This window comes from Leptopilina heterotoma, unplaced genomic scaffold (assembly GCF_015476425.1).
Source record: "Leptopilina heterotoma isolate Lh14 unplaced genomic scaffold, ASM1547642v1 Lhet_60, whole genome shotgun sequence".
Lineage (NCBI taxonomy): Eukaryota > Metazoa > Arthropoda > Insecta > Hymenoptera > Figitidae > Leptopilina > Leptopilina heterotoma.
In genome coordinates this window covers 3,425,006-3,448,102 of record NW_025111138.1, presented here as the reverse complement: position 1 = coordinate 3,448,102, position 23,097 = coordinate 3,425,006, and the positions used below count along the sequence as shown (strand labels likewise).

At 22.6% G+C, this 23,097-nt stretch overlaps 1 protein-coding gene across 7 annotated transcripts in view; it reads right to left on the bottom strand.

The window, feature by feature from the left end:
• LOC122509421 (trehalase-like) overlaps window positions 1–23,097 on the bottom strand; it is a 45,307-nt gene that overhangs the window by 3,476 nt on the left and 18,734 nt on the right. For 4 of the 7 annotated variants that reach the window (XM_043623483.1, XM_043623482.1, XM_043623486.1 and 1 more), the window contains 5 exons: window positions 15,324–15,906; window positions 10,516–11,298; window positions 7,580–7,713; window positions 6,664–7,217; window positions 3,422–3,672 (listed from right to left, as the gene is read on the bottom strand). In XM_043623483.1, the coding sequence (XP_043479418.1) occupies window positions 3,422–3,672; window positions 6,664–7,217; window positions 7,580–7,713; window positions 10,516–11,298; window positions 15,324–15,454 (1,853 nt within the window). In that variant the 5' untranslated portion in view covers window positions 15,455–15,906. Of the gene's footprint in view, window positions 1–1,051; window positions 1,849–2,848; window positions 2,875–3,416; window positions 3,673–6,663; window positions 7,218–7,579; window positions 7,714–10,515; window positions 11,299–15,323; window positions 15,907–21,775; window positions 21,872–23,097 lie in introns of those variants that run through there. The other 3 variants (XM_043623485.1, XM_043623487.1, XM_043623489.1) reach the window with 3 other exon arrangements.

The following is a 23,097-nucleotide window of genomic DNA, read 5'->3' as shown; positions in this document are numbered from 1 at the left end:
TAGATTTTGATTTTTCTTTCTCAATTTTTTATTTTCAAATTGGATTTTTAAATTTTCTTATTTTCATTTTTAATTTTGTAATTTTCTTATTTTCATTTTTGATTTTTCTATTTCAATTTTTTATTTTCTAAATAAATTTTTAAATTTTCTTATTTTACTATTTCATGTTTTTATTTCCTTATTTCAATTTCTATAATTTTAATTATACTTTTTTAATTTTGTTTTTATTCCTCTTTTTAATTCAGACATTAATTTTCCTCAATTTCTCTACTTTCAACAATTTTCGATTTATTTTCAACAAAAAAAAAATAATGAAATCCAGGAAAAAAAATTCGACTTTAAAACTACGTCACCTAAAAACATGCACAAGAAAAAAATATTAGGATTTATAATCATATGGATTAAAAAGGAAAGTGCTGGTTCTATTGGTAGGAATTTTTATATATTAACTTTATTATATAAACTCATTAATTTCTTCACGATTAGTTCATCAGATAGTCAACAATTGAGTTAGTAAACTACGATTTGGGGAGTACATCACTACTTTCAAAGAACAACAGTTTTTGTAGGACACATGCATCAGTTTTAAACTTATTAGTATATAATTTTTAATTTTCCATGCAAAATTTATCACACAATTATATTTCGAGTCAAAAAAAAAAAAAAATTAAATTGTTTAAAAAAAAATTTCTTCTTCTACTTTTGGAAAGTTGAAAAATATTTTACAATATATCTCCTCTCTTCTTTTTACACTCTCTCAAAAAAAATGATCTTTTTCTGACAACTTGAGATATTTTTATGTTAAAAATAAAAATTTGTAGCATTAAAAAAATGTTTTTTTTATTATACTTTACGAGATGTTTCATAAAATACTCATATTATTATTTATAACATTGATATAAAGCTCGTGACAATTTTTTTCTTTTTTATTTAAATTTGTAGATATTTTAAATAACTCTTTATAATTATATTCTATTAATTTCAAAATATATAACAAGATTAAAATATTTTAAAACATGTAAAAACTAACAGTAAAATTATAACTTAATAAAATATTTATCACTTTCTTGAATTATTTATAACTAGACAAAAATTGTTTCTTTTTCATTTTAATATTTTGTAAAGATTATTCTATCATGGAAGCTAATTTTATCTCACAGAAAAACACACTTTTGTCTTAGAATTATACTTTCATTTTACATTACACATTCAGTATTGTTAACTTATTTTGATCATCTTTTGATCATCAGAATAAGTTGTCTAGAAAAAGTAATTTTCTCGTTATTTTTATGTTCAATTCTTTTTTTTCTTTTACTGAAGATGATTAATAATTTCATTGTAATGTAAAATTCTCGAGTTAAATACTTGAAACGCTGTGCTGAAGTAATAGCAAGTCACAAATTACAACAGTAAGGTATACGTCACTCGTTTGTCTGACTAGATATATCTACTTTTTTTTGTTCTCTTCCTTAAATATTTTACATTATTTACATGGCTTATCACTTTTTTCTTCTCGCAGAAATCCAATTATTTAATACTCTGACAATGAAAACATTTTTATAATAATTATAATAATAATAATATTAATAATAATAATAATATTTACGTATATTACTCTAACTATTCTATTTGAGATAATACATTTAGTTTCCAACTAAATAAATTTTTAATAAATATATCTCAAAATATACAAAATTTCCCTTTTTTTAAGAATTCGCGCGATTAAATACAATTTTTTGTTGTTAAATTGAAATTAGTCTAATCGAGATTTACTATTATTATTAAATACATCCTCTAGTGTGTGTGTGTGTGTGTTTAAAAGCAGATTATCTGTGAAATTTGTTATATCTACTGAAACAATAAAAAAAGCATTGAACAATTAATAAAAACACAAAAATGAAAATAAGGTAAGTTAATATGTATTAATTTTCAATTAAGGAACATGTTAAATTTGTACTTAATAATCGACCAGCGAGATATAATTTATAAATACAATTACCCTCGTAATACCCCATTTTAAATATTTCTACTTGAAAAAAAACCATATTTTTCATTTTTGATAAATTATCAACGATTTAACATTTTAAAAATTTTGTTTTCAAAACAAAATAGCAAATAATCTCAATATAAACCTGATTAATATTAATTTCATTAATTTCATTAACTTCATTAATTTTATAAAAAATAAATTGTTGAAAAAAAAATCATTTCGATTCTTATAAAAATAGTCTCTAAATAGTTGAAGAATTTAATAACAATGAGATTCATTATTACAATAATTAAGAATATTCTCCCATTGGCGTTAAATTCATTTCATTTTGTAAAATTCTGTGTTTGGAATATTTAGTTTCTATTCCATAAACGATAATAATTTACTAAATATATTGTTCTATATAAATGTATATATAAATATGTACACAATATTTACGTAAAATTAGTTATAAATCAACACTTGCCAGCAAGTGTGGATTTTTTTTTCTGTTTCAAAATTTTTCTTTCCTTTCAAAAATTTGTTAAATGTAACAATTATTGAAAACAGTGGCCAGCCACTGTTTTTTTTTCTTGTCTAAAAGTTAATAAAAGCTCAAAAGCAAAAAAAAAAACACTCACATAAAATCAAACGAAAAAATAAAAAGAAAAAAAAAGGAAAAACAGTTTTTTAAAAATATGAAATTTCTTTTTTTTGTTACTCAATTATCAGCCTTTGAGAATATTTTCTTTCTCTAGACTACGTCATCGTAAGTTTTTTTTTCTACTTGGGAAGCAATCAAAAATTATCAGCGTATATATATACTCTAAAATATCAATGTTTTCTTCTCAATAATACTTTTCCGTAAAACTTTTTTTCCTATCTGACTTATATCTGACGAATATCTGAAACAGAAAAATGGTACAATTTATTATTTATCGTACAATTAATTGGGAAATTTTTATTTTAATTCATTAGATTGTAAATTTATAAATTTCAATTATTCGGAATTTTTAATTTCAATTTTTAATTTTTAATTTTAATTTAAATTTTTAATTATCTACATTAATTACTAATTAGATTTATAAATTAAATTATCAAAATCTATTGTAATGAAATTTTCTTTTTTTGAAAATTAAATTCATGAGAGTGGAAAATAAAAATTTATGGAAAATTTAAAAATTGATTATTTAAATTTAAAAAATCATGAGTATTGAAAATTTTTTTTTTCGAAAATTTAAATTTAAAAATTTGTGAGAGTTGAAAATAATATTGTTGGAAAATTTAAAAATGGAAAAAAATGAAAATTGGAATTTAAAACTTCGTGAGAGTTGAAAATAATATTTTTTGGAAAATTGAAAAGAAATGAAAATTGAAATTTAAAAATAAAGAGACTTTTTTCAAGTAAGAAATGATTTTTTGAGTAGATAAAAAGTAGGATACACACCTCACCCTATAAATCCTACTGCTACTGATATTATGATGGCTAAAATACCAGTCATAAGTTGTCCAGCTGTGGAAACAGCCGCCACTGTTTGAGGTAAAGTTCGAGAATCATCAGTTGGTAAAAAGTAATCTTCTGCCGTAAGCTGATCACTGTACTTGTTTATTAAATCCATAACAAGTCCATTCGACCAACCGAATCCAAGTTGAACCTCGTATTCTCCACCGCCACCATGTCCACCAGATACTGTTGCGTCGTACTGGAAAAAATTAAGCAAACTCAACTAATTATCATCACTGAATTATCACCTCTGAATTTCGCTCCTTAGATTTAGTATTTAGTATTTATTTTATTTATTATTTTACTATTTTCTATAATTCCAAAATTAAATTGCTATTTAATTCTCTTTGAGCTTTTTTAGTTCTGTCAATTTTTTAATTCTCTCTTTTTTATTTCAACTCACTTTTTAATTCTTTATTAGTATTTTCATTGTATATTTCTATTGTAATTCTGTTTTTAATTCTCTCTTCCTATTTTAACTCACTTTTTAATTCTCTATTACTATTTTAATTCTCTATTCCCATTGTAACTCACTTTTTAATTTTTTTATTGCTATTTTAACTCTCCATTCACTTTTTAATTATCAATTACTGTAATAAAATTTTAATTTGAAGAAACGAATAAATTTCGTTTAATTGAAGGTTCAGAAACTTTATTCTAATTTTTTTTTCAATTTCATTCAATTAAATTCAATTCAATTTCTATTTCAATTCTGTTGTCAATTTTCAGGCTTCGAACTTGTTAATTGTTTAAAATATAAAATTTATTTCATTTAAATTAGATTTCAATTTTTTTTAAAATTATTTTCGAGAATTCGACTATCTTCAAAAACAATTTAAATACAATTTTTCAAAAAACTGTTTTTTCCAGAAATTCTAAATTAAATTAATCAAAACTTCAACAATTTTTAATGAATAAATATTTAAATGCGTATTGTTATTTATTTTTCCCAAGGATTTGAATATTTAAATAATTTCATTCTGAAAACGTTTTGAAATTTAATTATTTCCAAAAATTACAACTGCAATTCTTTCAAAATTCAATTATTTTCTAGAATTTTTAAATAAAATTATTTAAAACTTTTATAATTGTTTAGAAAAATAATAAATTAATAATTTCAAAAAATAAATACATAAATATTAATATCTTTTTACAGGAATCAATATTTTAAGATAATTATCAATTATTTTAAAATTATTCGCAGGAAATTTTTCTAGAATTCAATTATTTAAACACAAAAATTCAATTTTTTTTGTCATTAAAAATGCAAACTGTAACTTTTTTTGGTTTCTTTAAAAAAAACTTTTTCTAATTTGTTTAAGTATATTTTAAATTCCTTTTAAATTTTATAAAAAACTTTATTTTTAAAAATAATTGAAATTCAGTAAAAAAAAATTTGTCAATAATTTGAAATTAGTAAAATCTTTAGGAAATAATTTAATTTTTTGAAAGAATTTTTCCAAAATTATTAAAAAATAATTAATTTTTAAAAAATGTCTAATTTGAACAAATATGAAAATTCACTATGTTTGCAAATTATTTACAAATTTATAGAAATAGATTTTTTTATAAATTTTAATTTACTTTATTTTATTAAGATAATTCAATTTTTGAAAAATTCATATAAAAAATTCTCTTCTCTTAGATTTTTTGAAAAATATCAAAATTCATGCATAAAAATGTAAAAAAAAGACTAAAAATAATTTTACAGGAATCACATCATATTTTCTATTCTAATAGAAGGAAGGTGGGAATTACTTTTTAAAAAAGATACAAAATGTTTTAGATAAAACAAATTAACTTGTAAATTAATTGTTGTCTTGTAATTTTAATCAGTTGCAATTTTTTTTTATTAATATTTAAAATTTTATTAGTTTGAATTAAATTAAAGAATTGAAAAAATTTTTTTTAAATAATTGAATTCCTGCGAACAAATTTATTAAATTTGCATTGAAAATAATTAACTTTCTGCAAGGAATTTTATTATTTAAGACAATTATTGAATTTATACAGAAAATTTTATTATTTATATGTAAAATAATTGAATTTCTGTAAAGAATTAAAAAAAAAATTTTTTTAATTGAATTTCTACAGAGAATTTTATTATTTTGAAAATAATTGAATTCCTGCGAACAAATTTATTAAAATTATATTGAAAATAATTGAATTTCTACACAGAATTTTATTATTTATGAAAATAATTGAATTTCTGTAAAGAAAATAAATAAAAATAATTAAAATAATTGAATTTCTACAAATTTTTTTATTTTTGATAATAATTGAATTCTTGCGAAAAAAATTATAAAAATTTATGAAAATAATTGAATTTTTGCAATTTTTCTTCTAATTTAAAATTAAAATTTTATTGAAAATAATTGAATTTTTGCAAAGACTTTTTTTTTAATTATGAAAATAATTGAATTTTTGCAGAGACTTTTTTTTTTATTTATGAAAATTATTGAATTCGTGCGAAGAATTTGATTATTTATGAAAATTTTCTAGAAAATAAATATTAATTTTTTTATTTCAACTATTAGCGGATTTAAAGTAGTGGAAACTCTTTTTTAAAAAAGAATAGAGTAGCTTTTAGTGGCATGAAAGTAAAAAAATATCCAAATAGTAAAAAAAGTAAAAAAAAAGTAAAAAAAAATTAAGAAAAATTTTTAGTAGATAAATGAAAAGCCTGTATTCTCCTAATTACAATTTAAAAATTAGAATCCAAACGAAATACAGTAAAACCTGTCGGAAAGCAACTCGATTTTAAAAATTTTACTACAGTAAACATTCCTTAAAAAATTTCTTTGTAATTTAATTTTGTAATATTTGCACAATACTTTGGAACTAAGTGAAAATAATTATTGAAATAATTATTTTCACTTAGTTCCAAAGTTTAATTACAAATTTGTTTGTAATTTAATTTTGTAATATTTTTACAATACTTTGAAACTAAGTGAAAATAATTATTGAAATAATTATTTTCAATTTCAATTTTTTTTTATTTCAATTTTTTTTCTTTCTTTCTTTTTATTTTAATTTTTTTTGTTAAAAACAAATTTTTTAAGGATTGTTTACTGTAGTAAAATTTTATTATATAATTATATAATAAGTAAAAACATTATCGATTTAAAAAAAAAATTTTTTTTAATTTAGCGTTTCATTCCGACAGGTTCGACTGTAAGAGTGCTCTCACCTTTTCGAACATGGAGTTAGTTTCATTGAATGCCTTATAATTACTGCGCACCCATCGTTGACTCAATTCATAGGCCAATCTTATTGCCCAAGGATCGGACGTTTTATCAAGCGACATAATGACAAAATATTGCAATGGAGGCCAGGCATTTGGATAATCCCATTGTTCACCCGAATGTTCCAAAGTTGTCGGTATACCGCCGAGATTCAGCATTATTTGTTGTTTCTCAAGATATTTCAAAACTTTTGATACAAAATCACTTTTTTTCTCCTGATCGTAACAATTCGCCCAAAGTGGAAGAACATTTGTCGGATAAAAATAATCCCTCTTGTCTTCATTAATAATATCATAGTCTAACCATGTACCAACTTCATTGTGCCACAATACCGCCGTCACAGCATCCCTCCATTCGTCTGCCTTTTTCATATAATAATTAGCTTTTGTCTTATTGCCAATCATTCGATTAAAATCCGACAACAATTGTGCGTTTAAATATATTATTGAATTAAGGTCAACGGGAATTATGCTTCTTGCCTTGCAATTCGTCAGATTACCTGAAATATAATTTTTTTTTTTTTAAACTCTCGTGTCGAATAAATGACAAAAAAAAAAAATTCACAATATAACAATAATATTTTTATCTCGTAAAAAGTAAATAAATAACAACAGAAAAATTCTTTCTTCCTTGTTCCTTATAATTAATCGAGAGTTGAAAATGAGAATTTCTCGGAATGCGTCGATAATTTTTATGACACTGAATTACAACAAACGATTCTGTAAATTATCTAATCATTTATTCCAATTATTATTGTCGTCGGTGTCATAAACTTGAGGTTATTTTTTTTTAGAGGAAAAGTTTTTTTTAAGAAAAAAGAAAAAAAATTTTTGAATTTTAAAATCGCTGGAAATAATTTACCTTTGTTGGTACCCTCAAGAATAAACCAACGACTGGAAAAATCCCATCCACTTTCTGCAGCTGATTTCAGTTCAGAGTAATAATTATTTTTCTCTTCGGCAGTGCGGAAAATTTGACTCGTCAAATAGTCCTCTCTACATGAAAGAAAGTAATAAAATAAATATTCACAATATGTATTTATTGGCGCTATTTCATAAACAAGGTTGCCAGAAAAATTTTATTTTCCCCTTATTTTTCCAGGCAGAATTTTGACTTGAAAAAATTGATCTTAAAGAAAAAATTTTAAAAAAATATTCTGATGCACTCTAAAAATAATTAGATAGAAAAAAATTTGAATATTTAGAAAAAATAATAAAATATTAATTAAAATTTAAATCTTTAATATTGTAAAATTATTCAAAACATCAATAGTTTTTTAAAAATAAATATTCAATTATTATTATTATTATTTTTCCATAAAAATTAAGATTTTAAAAAATTTTTAATCTTTTAATTTTAAATTAATTATAATTTATATAAGAATCACTGTAACTTCCTCCAAAATTATTTTCAAGATTTTAAATTATTTTCTGGAATTTTCAAATGAAATTTTTTTCTGAATCAATAATTTTTAAGAAATAATTTCCTTGAGAATTCAATTATTTATTCAAAAAGAAAACAAAAGATCACTAAAAATATTTCTGAAATCCACTTGTTTATACAATTCAATTTCATGAAATTTCAATAATTTGAAAATTTTTTAAATGAATACAGATATTTTTATAATTTAACTAATTTTGAAAAATATGGCATACAATTTTTTAAAAAACCAATTTCTTCAGAATTTATAATTAAAATTTTTTAAAATTCAAATTTTTCAAAACTTTAATTTTTGAAACCTTTTGAAATTTAAACTATATTAATAATAATGGTTATGTATATTGTTTTTATTACTGTAAATCATTATTAATTCAAATTTAATTCTTGTATGAAATTTTATTAAAATTTCTAAATTCAATTTAATTGTTTTGAAGAATTTTATTAAAATTATATTCAAAATATTTAAATTCATTTAAAAAATTAAAATTCATTAAATTAAAAATTTTTAAAAATAATTGTATTCTTTTTTTAAATTCCATTTAAAAATGTATTGGAAATAATTCAATTGTTATATGGAACTTTATTAAAATAATTAAATTTCTGCTAATAATTTTGATATTTACAAAAATATTTGAAATTTTTGCAAAGAATTTCATTAACGTTTTTGCAAATAATTGAATTCCTGCGAACAAATCTATTAAAATAGCATTGAAAATAATTGTATTTTTAAGAAGAATTTTATTATTTATGAAAATAATTGAATTTCTGCAAAGAATTTTTAAAAAATTTTCGAAATTAATTAAATTTCTACATAGAATTATATTATTTTTGAAAATAATTGAATTTCTACAAAGAATTTTATTATATGTGAAAATAATTGAATTTCTGCGAAGAATTTTATTATTTACAAAAATATTTGAAATTTTTGCAAAGAATTTTATTAACATTTTTGCAAATAATTGAATTCCTGAGAACAAATGTATTAAAATTGTATTGAAAATAATTAAATTTCTACAAAGAATTTTATTATTTCAGAAAATAATTAAATTTCTAAAAAGAATTTTATCATTTATGGAAATAATTGAATTTCTGCGAAAAATTTTATTATTTCTGAAAATAATGAACAAATTTCTTAAAATTGTATTAAAAATAATTGAAATTCTACAAAAGGTGTTATTATTTATGAAAATAATTGAATTTCTGCAAAGAATTTTATTATTTTTGAAAATATTTTAGTGCCTGCGATTCCTGCGAACAAATTTTTTAAAAATTGGATTGAAAATAATTGAATTTCTACATAAAATTTTATTATTTTTGTAAATAATTAAATTTGTCCAAAGAATTTTTTTTATTGATGAAAATAATTGAATTTCTATACAGAATTTTATTATTTATGAAAGTAATTGAATTACTGTAAAGAATTTTTAAAATAATGGAATTTTTAACAAAATTTTTTATTATTTTTGAAAATAATTGAATTTCTACGAAGAATTTTATTATTTATGAAAATAATTGAATTTGTGCGAAAAATTTCATTATTTATGAAAATAATTGAATTTCTTGAATATTTTTTTGACTAATTTAATAAAAATGTAATTAAAAATAATTCAATTACTGTTATACGGATTTTTATTGAAATTGTATTTTATAAGAAATTAATTTCTGTGAAGAATTTATTAAATAATTTATAAATAATATTTTTATAATTGTTCGTCAAGAATTAAATTATTTAAAATAAATTCAATTTTAATTCTGTAAATTTCAATTATTTTTATAAATAGACAGAATTTAAATTTAAATTAAATTTTTTCAATATTTATAAAGGCTACTAGATAACAAAATTCATAATTTTTTTGTATGAATTCTAGAAATTTAATAGTTTTCCAATACTTTTGATAAAATTCCCTGACGTTTCTCTGATTTCCCTGGCAAATTTTACTTTCCTTGATTTTTCCCTGAATTTTCTGATTTTTCTGAACTGTGGCAACCCTGATAAAGAAAATTGTCCTTTTCAGAGCGTTGTCATCAATTTAAATAAAATTCGGTAGTGTAATTCTAATTATTAATACAAAGTTCCAGAAAATCAATTTTTTTTGAGCCAAAATAAATCAAAGCGGTAAAAAGATTTTGGTGTCAATACAGTAAATTCTTTGGATCAAAAAGTTAATTTTCCGGAACTTTACATCAATAAATTTTACTTTCATTTCAATAAATGAAGTTTATTGAATGAAAAGTTTCATTTAAATTGGTGAATGTGCTTCCGAAAAAGTTAAAAATTCTCATGAACCAGCACATAATTTAAAACCAATATTCAAATCTGTGAAAGAATCAAAAAAAGCAAATAAATATTTCAGTACCTATAAGATTCGGGTCTGGGACCTTCGGAATCTTCATAATATCTGGCAAGAGTATACGTAACACCATCCTTAGTCACTTGAACCGTTCGTTTAGTCATCCAAAATTCAAATTCTTTCTCCAACAACCAAAGATTCTCCTCCAACCATTCTCTATCATCAGTAGCTTTCAAATATTCATTAACCATTGGTATCAACATTGGTGGTTGTGATCTTTGCGTATAATAAATTCTCCCACCATTCGGTATAAATCCAATTCGATCGACAATTGACACAAAATTTGACAGCATTCCCCTAACAGTTGTTTTCATTTCCGACAATAAAAGGCCCTTGACAATCCAATACGAGTCCCAATAGTAAAATTCCCGAAAACGTCCACCGGGAACAATAACAGGATTCTCCACATAAATAATTGAATACTGCTCATGATTTATCTTAACATCGTCCTTTATTTTCCTTCCAAGCAATTTCCAAATACGATTTAAATCCTCAGCAAATTGCTTTAAATTTTTATCGCGAATCTTATCGAGAAACATTGGTTTTGCCTTCCAATCGACTGGATCCCATGCCTCAAATTCCGATCCAGCTGGATCGAATGTTTTATTCAAAAAACTTTCAACTTGACGTGATGTTGGCTTATTATCGGTATCAGTCATCAACTCTCGAAACATGGACATTGTTTTATTTGGTGAATATTTCATTTTCATATCGACAAAAGTCTTCGAGTCTTTGAAGATCGTCGCCATTTGTACTGTGTGCAATAAATCTCCATGGCAGAATATTTCGCTGTAAGGTATAAATTTTTTTTCTTGTGTTTTTATTTTTAATTTTATGATTCGTTTATACTGTTATATATTTTTATGGAACATCATGATTTGAAAAAGAAAAATTAATGCATTTTTATCTAAACGATTTACTAAAATCCGTTAGATAGAAATTAGCATAATGAATTTTGACGAATTGTGTAGTGCGACAACGACACTCTGGGGAAAGGGAGATTGAAACAAAAATTCTTTTGTTTCTTTGTAATCTTGAATGCGCGTCAAAAATGCAATTCTAAATTTTAGGTTCAAAATTTTTCTAAGGATATCAAGTTGAGACAAAAAACGAATCAAAAACGTTGCTTCGCAATATTTTTTTTTTGTCTCCACTTGATATCCTTAGAAAAAGTGTTACTTTACTTTTGAATAAAAGAATTTTAATCGGCATTTTTCGGCATTAGAATAGTTGGACATTTTGGAAAATGAAAAATCTGAAAAAATATATTATCAGCGAAGAATCGCCACTGATCTATGACCTCGTATAATATTCATCGACTTTCTGTTTCTATACATAAACTGGAAGACCTTAAAGTTTTTTTATCTTCCGGATACGCCCTGTGATGTCTACAAGCAGTGCTGATATGTTCATCTAATTACGGTAAATTACTATTTAATTCAATTATTTAATAATTAATCATCAATAGTTAACAATAATTCCTAATTCATAATTAACAATTAATAATTCCTAATTCATAATTCATAATTCATAATTAACAATTAATAATTCCTAATTCATAATTCATAATTCATAATTAACAATTAATAATTCCTAATTCATAATTAGCAATTAACATAATTAATATTTAATAATTAAAATTGTCTAAATTTAATTAACAGATTAAATTGAGATCCTCAGGTATCTTTAGGTATTTATGGTCAATCACTAAAGGCAATTTTTGCCATCAAGCCTAAAAGAATTTAAATCATTTAAATTCATTCAGTTTTGGGAAAATATTTCCAATTTCTTTTAATATTCTGAACTCATCATATTTTTCGGTGTTGAGAGTTTAGAATGATAAATTAACATTGCAACCCTTTTTTTTTATTACATCATAAAGAAAGAGGCCACATTAAACGGGGACATTAGTTGTGTTTGGATGAAAGCCAGAGTAACGCAGTGCGAAAGCTTCGACCAAAATCTTCCTCTTTATATACATTTATAACTCTACAATGAAAATTAAAACACTAAATTCAAATTCTCTCTCTGAAATTCTAATTCTAATCTTTTCACTTTATTCACATTTTTGAAATTAATATTCTAAATTTTGATAGCAATTAAACGTTTCATTTAAATCAAAATTGTAATTTTGTCAAGAAATGTTTTGGCTAAATATCTTCTCATGATAAATTAGTCACAAGATAAAGTGGTTCTTGACAGAAAATTGTAATTTTTGTTTCAAATGCAACTGAGTTTGTCCGATTGTTTATCGAACTGTTTCTTAACTGAAAAATAACTAAATGTTTACCTAATATTTTTACAAGTTTCAATTACTGTTTGAATTAGTAACTAATTGCTATTAAAATTACTATTAAATTGCTATTAGAACTACTCTTTAATTTCTATTAGAACTACCATCTAATTGTTATTAGAACTACCATCTAATTGTTATTAGAGCTACCATCTAATTGTTATTAGAACTACCATCTAATTGCTATTAGGATTACTATCTAATTGCTATTAAAATCACTAACTAATTGCTATTAAAATCACTATCTAATTGCTATTAAAATCACTATCTAATTGCTATTCGAATCACTAACTAATTACTATCAGAACAATTACTAATGATTAGCCAAATTTTCACTAGTCAAAAACTGAATTTCCTTTTGATTACTGATGCTCAAAAAATTCGACTACTTTTCGGTTTTGCAACAACAAAAATTAAAACAATTTTTTCAGTGTATTTCTGAAAATTACTTTTTTTTGGTACTACATATAACGAAAATTGGAAAAAAAAATAAATTTCGTTAGTTTGATTTAGAAATTGGACGAGGCTTTACCTCGCAGAATTGCTAACAGAGGCCAACAACATTGTCATTGGCACAAAAATCGACATCGTCATCAATAAAGGCGCGACGACGACGTCGAAGACGACGGTGATGATGGTGATGATGATAATGATGAAGATGCGTTCATTGGCGCGAAGCACGTGGACATTCAGTGTTAAGGTCATGTGCGCATCGTACTTGCGGAACACGTTAATTTAAAACCCTCTCATACATTATACTCTGTTTCATCGTTTCTAAGTTCAATATTAAGGTCACTCCAGTAAGATTATAACTACAATTCTTTTTTTTTCTAAACTTTCTTTGAAAAATTACCCTTTTTTCCAAAACAATTATTTTGTTGTAACTAAATACTTACAACTCTGGTATAAAGTTCACAAAAATTATCAACGATTTAGGAGAGAAAATATTTTTTACAAACAAATTTTTTTATGGATTTAGATTAAGATTATTTTTGGAAACGAAAATCCGTTTGGAAAATTGGTAATAATTTTTTCTCATCAACAAAAATTTAGATCAATTGATGATCTAATTTTTTGCAATTGTTTCGTTATAAATTGATAGCAAAAATTTGAACCAATATTATTGATTTAATCCAAATTTTTGTTACTGTTCTGTTGGTACAGTTTTTGACGGTTTTTAATATTGATAGCAAAAATTTGGATCAATTATAGATTTAGTCTAAATTTTGTATTATTGTTTTGTTACGAATTGTTAGCAAAAATTTGGATCAATTTATGATTTAATCAAAGAAACAACAAAACATTAACAAAAATTTGGAGTAAATCATTAATTCATCCAAATTATTGATGACAATTTGTAACAAAACAATAACAGAAATTTAGATTAATAATCCGATTTTCGGATTATGATTGTTTCAGATAAATTAAAGATTACTTTTTAACTATCTGAACTCAAAATTAAATTTTTATCAAATACTTATCTGAAATACTTTCTCTTTCCTTTTTTCCTCCACCTGTAAAATTTTCGATATGCTTCTTAGGTGCTTTTCTTCGCGACGCGTCACAATTAAACAATTTTGTTACTGTTTTAAATTGATAGTAAAAATTTGGATCAATTGACGATTTAATACAACTTTTTTTTTACTGTTTTCTTACGAATTGTTAGCAAAAATTTGGATCAATTTATGATTTTTAATCCAAACTTTTGTTATCAATTCGTTGCAATTTGATACTTTCAAGTTGATTGCAAAAAAATTTATTCAACAGAAAAGAAATTGAGTTAACAAAATTCCAAACCGAAAGTTCCAGGGAAAATTTGAATTTTTCAAAAACTACTTTTCCAAAGTATAGAAAATTCCCAAAATAAAATATTCCAAATTACAAAAGATCGAAATTAAAAAATTTCTAGTGCAAAAAAGTTGAGAGATATTAAAAATGACGAATTTTCAATTTTTTATAATATTTAAATTCATGACTATTTTTCTTCGTCAAAAGTTGATTAAAAATGTGAACTTTACAGCTATAAATTGATAGGTAACTTTATATATATATATATATATCAATTAATTTATTTACTAGGTATATTCAAAAATAAATTCATTAATTTATTTTTTTTACTGTTAGAAAATAAATTTATTTACGATTAGAAAATAAATTTATTTACGATTAGAAAATTAATTTATTTGCGATTAGAAAATTAATTTATTTACGATTAGAAAATTAATTTATTTACGATTAGAAAATTAATTTATTTACGATCAGATAATTAATTTATTTACTATTCGAAAATTAATCGATTTATTTACTTAATTAAATTAATTATTTTCATTCTAAACTAAATGTTTACTGATTACGCTTCCTCTTTCTCCCTGCGGGAAAAATTTGAATAAAATTAAACACTTCCGATAAAATTTAAATTCAATATTGTACAATGGAAAATTAAATTTATCAGAAAATGTTTCATGGAAATAATTTGTCAGACATTTGTTTTTTTTTTTGTTTCTCGTGATGCATCACTTACCTTTGACACGGAGGTGGTTTCTCTGAATTTGTTTCCTTGCCTGCTGTATCGGCGATAATTTGTAGGATCGTCAGAATGCCAATTGTGATCTGCACCATTAATGTCACAAATCTTCGAGAGCTTAAAGTCATTTTTTCTTTTTTTTTTTTTTTTCCTTATATAGAATAGAAAAACTCGCGAGTTAAAAAATTCTTAATTTTACAGTTAAAATGAGATGCAAGAAAGCTTTGTTTTTTTTTTGGAATTTTGCTCTTTGATTTGTGTATCTGAATGAGAGTCGCGTTTTTTTTTTTGTGAAAATTTTCTCTGTTTCTCCTGAATTCCTCAAAATCTTCAATCACTTTTTTGTTTTCGCACTTTCGCACTACGCTCGCTCCTTTATTTTCTGTCTAAGTTTATTTTCTCTCTCGATTTTTTTTTCAATTTGGAGAATTTTAATTTAATTTTTTTTTTTAAATTTTTTTTTTGGTCTGATTTTGAGGATGTAAATCCTTACTTTTTGCCAATTGGTTTGAAATGTGGACCCTCAGTCTTGCCAAGCCTGCGGGAGGGCTTTAACTCCAAAAACAAGGCCACATCTTTCCTGAAAAAAAAAAAAAAATTTTTTGTTAATTTATTTTATATAGCATAAATTTGTATATTTACTTTTTCATTTATTTATTAATTTATTAATTTATATTTATTCATTTACATTTTTTTTTTATTTCTATTTATTTATTTTTATTTACATAAATTAAAAGTTGTACTTTCAAGTGTAAGAGAAATCCGGTTATTAATGAATTCTTTATCAAGAGATATAAAATTGTTATCAAAGAATTCATCATCATTGGGAAAAATTTCATTTTGTAAAGACTATTTGAACTGTAAATATAATAATTTTATTAACAATGAGATATACCGTTAAGTGTGGTCTATATATCTCGAGATATAAATGTGTATTAAATTGTTGACTAAAGAACATAAAAATGGTAACAGGAACAATAATTAGGTGCAATAAATTTTTTTTCCATAAAAAAATAAATGATCAAAAACAGTTTATAAAATGTAGATTATTTTTTTAATATATCCGTTTTTTGTCTTTACAAATCATAATTTTTAATTAACTATTTAATGAAGATTTACCATAAAAATAATTTTTTGAATTACATATTATAATTTGTATTGAATAAATAAATAAATATTATGATTCACAAAAACAGAAAAAAATGTGGTAATAAGTTTTTTTTAATTTTAATTTCAATTAATTTTATTATCTATTCCTATTATTTTTGTTTTATTTTATTGTTTTCCGTACCTAATGGAAAATAACTCTTTTCTTATAACAATTATTTTATGCGTTATGGAAAATAATTCCTTACTAATGAAATTATATTCCACGTTAAATAAAATAATTTTTTATTAATAAAACTAATTTTTCATTAAATAAAAAAAATCCTAATAACAAAGATTATTTTCCGCATTAAATAAAATAATTTTCTGCTATTAAAAATTATTTTTCAGTAAATAAGACAATTTTTGTTAATTATGTAAATAAACGGCTTTTGTTAATAATGTTTTTTAATTTTTTTATTAATAAAAATTATTTTACATTAAATAAAACAATTTTTTTTTTTTTAAATTATTTTCCACATTAGGTAAATAAAATAATGTTCTATTAATAAAAAATATTTTCCATTAAAGAAAATAATTTTTTATCAATAAAAATTATTTTCCATGAGATAATTTTTTTGGTAATTATGTAAATAAGCAGTTTTTGTTAATAACATTCATTTGTTAATAATTTTCTATGAATAAAAATTATTTTCCATTAAATAAGACAATTTTTTTTTGTTAAAAAATTATTTCCCACTAGGTATAGAAAATAATAGTCCAGTTTCAGTATTGTAGAAGCAATTTTAATGTCGACTTTATAAAATCGTTTGGCGACGTAAAAAAAATTGGAGTTAGAACTTTCGGTTATTAATGAAATCTCTAATTGTTAAATAAGTGTGTCGCCTCACTGTACTTCATGATGTTGTTAGTTGTTTGTCGGCCGATTTACCGACAACACCTTGAATGATTTAACGTCTTCCTGTTTCATCAGCCTTGAAAAATGTATTGTATACTTTCAAAGCAATTCAAATATCGTCTACATTAAGACATATAAAGAATTATTATTACTTCTTTCAGCAAAATTGGAAAGAGAGAAAATCAATCACTTTTTTTTTCTTCATAAAATCTAGTTTTGCTCTATTAGAAAAAAAAAATTATTATTCTAAACTGGTTTTGATTGTTGGGCAAAAAAAAAAAAAATTAATTAAAAAAGAAAATGAAAAATTGGAGAGAAAAAAATAAATAAAAGCAAAAATGAAAAATAAAAGATTAAAAAATAATAATATTTATTAAGAAATAAAATAATTAAAAATAAAATAAATATAAGCAAAAGTAGAAAATAAAAAATAATAAAAAAAAAACAAAATTGAAAAAGGAAAATAAAAAAAAGAAAAAAAAGTAATAATACAAAAAGAAAAAAGTAAAAATACAAAAAGGAAGAAAGTAATAATAGAAAAAGAAAAAAAGCGAAAATACACAATACAAAAAGGAAAGAAGCAAAACGAAAATAAAAAGGAGAAAAAATGCAAAATACAAAGAAGAAAAATTCAAAAGTAAAAACTAAAAAAAAATAATAAAATTCTCCGAAAAAAAATAAATCGAAGCAAATAATTAATGAAAAAAAAAATTAAATACACTTTTGAAGGCTAAGAAACATTCGTTTTCCCCTAAATCCAAAAACTACTCACTTTTTCCAAAAAAATTTGTCAACTCATCAAACTTTCAGCCGTATTTTTTTGAAATATGGCGTATATTATCGAATGAAAGAAAATTGTTATGAAACAGAAAAAATGTATATCATTTTTTGCTATTTTCATTTTTTTTGCTCGACAATCCAGTTATGGGTAAATAATTTTCTGCTATTAGCTATAATAATACTCGAGCATTCTCGATTAGCACTTTTTGTTTATATTTCACTCACAGGTAATTTTTTTTATTTTTATTTTATTTCATTTTTTTTTTTTGTCTGAAGAACGTGAAAAAGTAAAAGCCTAAGAGTATCTGCGAGAGTACTTTAAAATCGGGTGCATATAATACATGTGCTACCTGAGAAACTTTGAGTAGTGGGAGATGTCTGGGCAATTGAAACATTGCGCAGTTCTTATATGTATATATATAATATTAAACTTATCACCCGAATGGTGTGTTATGATCATGTAAAATGCACGGACATCATTTAAATTAAACTGTATTTTCCTTTACTTATTCCACGTTGTCTTTTTTTTTTTTTTTTTTTTTTTTTTTTTTTTGAAATGAATACAAAGAAACGTTTGTTCGAAAAAGATGTTTTGCAAATAATACTGTCTAAAGTACTATAGTTTTGAAACTATATTTTTATAATTATACTATTATTAATAATAATCTTTCCATAAAGTATTCTTTGTTATTTTTTTTAATAATTTATTTTTAATTTTTAAAATTTTTATGTGAATTTGTTTCTTATTTTTATTTTTAGTTTTACTTCATTTTCCTTATTTTTATTTCAATTTCTTTTATTCTTATGTTTAATTTAATTTTAGTTTTTTTTTTATTTAGTCTTTTGTAATTCATATTTTTAATTTCATTTTAATTTTTTTTCTGCTTTCATTTATACGTATTAATTTTAGTCTATTTTCTTTATTTTATTTTTATTCTCACAATATTTTTTCTTCATAATAATTTTCCATTAAATTGTGAATTTTAGGACCTTTTCAATCAACAATTATATGGGAAAATATTTTTAATATTATTTTTCCACTAATTGCGAATTTTAAAACATTTTCAATCAACAATTAAATATGAAAAAATATTTTTCTATTTAAATTTTTACATAATTATATTATATTATTGTCTAAACAATTTTTTTTTTTTTTTGAAAAAAGCTTCATGATCGACAATTAAAAAAGAAAAAACAATTCTTTTAAAGAAAATTCTCTAATATTTAATACTTGGAAAATATTTCTTTTCTCAGTCATCGTTCAATAAACTTTGTAAATTTCGCTGACGCAATTTTCCTATAAAGTTAAGAACGTTCAAATAAATAAAAATTCTTTTATAAAAAAATTTTTTAAAAAAATATTTTACAAAAAATAAATAATAATAATATTTGATATTGTCAATAATAATTAATAATAATAATAATTATTATATTAAATTATATTATTACATTAAATAATAATAAAATAATTGTTAATAATAATTATATTATTAATAAAAATTATTATTATTTAAAGTTACCATAATAATGAAAATTATTTTTAATTACAAAAAAATGATAATTTTCCTTTTCCATTTGTATTTGATATAAATCAAAATGGAAAAGTTTTTTTCAAAAATATTGAAAATTTTATAATTTATATTGGATACAAAAATAATGAAAATTATTTCTAATTACAAAAAAATAATAATTTTTCTTTTCATAAAATTTTTTTTTTTTTTTTTTTTTTTTGTATGAATCAAAGTGGAAAATTTTTTGTCAAAAATATTAAAAATTGTTTAATTTATATTGCACATTGTAGATTGAAAATTGGCATATTAAAACAAATCACAAAATAAATAATAATTGACAAGGAATTTAATTGTGTAAATTTTCCGATAATGACTGTAATGTAATATTGATACAAATTTGGATGTATAGTTACTTTTTTCTTATTTCTGTTGAATCATTATTGAGAATTATTTTTCCGAAATGTAATTGTTTAAAAGAAATGAGTTGGCATTTTTAATCACATATTTAGTTTCTTGACGCAAAAGAGACGCATGTGTATATAAATATATTTCACTTTTCTCTTAACATTTTTCATCTTTTCTTTTTTTTATATATTCATGAATGATGTTGAATAAATTAAAATACTTCACAATCATTCTACTATATTCAAAAATGATTTTTCAATAAAGAGAACTAAATAATAAAATTTCTTTTTTAAAAAATAATTTTCTTTTCTTTATGTAGAAATCTCTCTTTCTCTCTTTTTTTTCATGTAATAGTCATTCAAATATGACGCAATTTATTGTTATTTAACTTTTTTTTTTCTCTATTGTCTTAGTTTTCTTTTTTGTTATTAACTATTATTCATTTATTTAATTAGGATTTATTGATTTATTATTAATCGTTTTTATTTTTTTTTAATTTAATAATAATAATATAATCATTTTTCTTAAATTAAATTAAAGAACAAAATTTTCTTATAAAAATCAACAACATAAAGTAAACACTTTAAAATTTTATAAATTATTTTTGAACACATCGTTTTTTTTAATTTTTGTATTTTTTTTTTTATTTGTATTTATTACTTTTGTAAATTTGCGTTTCTGTAATTTTTATATTTGTGACGCGCTCCAAAGAAAGGTCCCTAAGAAGTAAATCATTTTAAGGTTATGTTTGTAGTATTTTTACTTTAATTAAAAGTTTCTGTGTTTAATTTAAAACAAAAATCAGTTTTTATGAATTATTTTGGTTGCAATAAAGACTTAATCATCAACTGTTTATACCAAGAGTTGTTCCCCTTTATTTATTTTAATTAAAAAAATTACAAACATAACCTCAAATTTTGTTGCTTCTTAGGTACCTTTCTTCAGAGCGCAACACATTTTTTTTTTTTGTATTTTTCGAAAAATAAATTTGATTTCAAGAAAGAACTAAATTTCATTCATTAAAACATTCAAAACATTAGAGACAAGAAATTCATATTTGAAATTATAACAAAATGATTATTTTGTTATTTTTTCAATGAACGATTGTTAGAAACTTTAGTGTTATAATTATTACTATTCGAAATAGTATTTTTCCGCTTTTAAAAACAGCTGCAAATTTCCTTTTTTTTTTAATTTCCAAATTCACCAAATTAACAATTAGCAAATGTATCAAAAGACATTAGAGCAAAAATTTTAGTTCTCAAGAATTATGTATTAAGAAGAAAATTAAAGTTCGAGTTCACAGGTTGCATTTTGGTACAATTCCAAAATGTATACAACAACCATTCATGACATTTTCATATCGTCATTTTCAAAGCAGCGTGTCAGTAAATATAATTGACATCATTATGATAAATTCGTTATCTCTAAAATATCATAATGATCATCATTATCATCATCATCACATAATAACGTGTCAGATTATGAGGCTTTTTTTCTACCAGCAAAAATGAGGATTTATTCAAGATAATAGTCGATTATAGTGACATTCGCAATGTTTTAGAGGAGACTGACGACTTTGAGGAGAAGTGTTCTATTCGTGTCTTTCAATGAGAGAATATACTTTTGACGCAATAATAAGCTTAAAAATAGTGTAGAATTTTTGTCAGCCTTGTAGGTGCCATCGAGCATATACAGCACAAATGGCAAATATATATCTATAAACAAATATATAATTGAAAATATACCTGTATAAAGATCTATTTAATCACAATTCACAATTCGAATGTTCGGTATAGTTGATACTTTCCGATCATTGTCCAACAAACCGGCAAAAGGTGCGGCTAGAACAATCAGAATTAAACTTAATTTTTTTTTTTTTTTTTTTTTTTTTTAAAGAGGAAAGAAATAAAAAAAATAAAAATACGAATTGCGTGACTTGGTATTACGAATATGACAATGATAAATGTAGATAATATGAAGATAATCAGTGTAAATAAAAGTCGTGCACGATACTCGAAATTATGTTGTTTCGGTAATTATAAATTGCAATTTAAACTTGACGGAGGAAAAGTATTTTTTTATTTGATAGACAAGAATAGAAAAGAAATGAATAAATCTTTATAATCATGACAACAATAGTTTACTATTGTTATTAAACTATTGTTTTTGTTTTGTATTGTATTGTATTGTATTGTATTGTATTGTATTGTATTGCACTGTAAAGAAACTGTACCAAAAAAAGTCAAATCAGAACAAGAGATAGAACTATTTCGGACCGAAATAATGCAAAATAGATTTTGGTTTAAAAATCAACAAATGGAGGTTTGGTACCAAAAAACTTCTAAGTTATAGTATAGAAGAGACAAATTTTGTTTGAACTAAATATAATTTGAGTGAAACTATTAGATATCACTATCATTAATTTAGAGCATACAAAATTGTTTGTTTCCTTCAAATAAAACTTCTGCTCCACAGTTTTTCTAGAATCCTCAAATTTACATCGTTAACAGCATCAAAAATTCTGCATTGCAACAACTTGATATTTGAGATCCTTATAGGGAAAAACTATGTGTCGAACAATTTTTATTCGTCGCAATATTTTCATTCTGCACAAAATTTGTATTCTTCACAAGAATTTTTATTCAACACGAAATTTTTATTTGAAAACCAAAAAGTTTAGTGGACTCTGAGTCAATGTAGCTTGTCTCTGGTGGTTCTTGTTCTGATCTGACAATTCTTTTCGACAGTGAATTATTAGCAAACATCTGCAAACATTTGCTGGAAATTGTAGAACATGAACTTGTTAGATTACTGTTTCGTTATACGACATCAAAAGATGTGGTTATTAGTCATTAATCCAACTTTTTGATTATCGAATTTTGCCTATTGGATAGATACCAAAAAGATACACCAAAAAGGTAGGAACCAAAATGGTAGATACCAAAAAGGAAGCTACCAAAATGGTAGGAACCAAGGTAGATACCAAAAAGGCAGATCTGATTAAATTGCGCAAAGAACTGAACTTCATTTTCCGATTCACGTGTTTCCATTTCACCGGTACTTATAA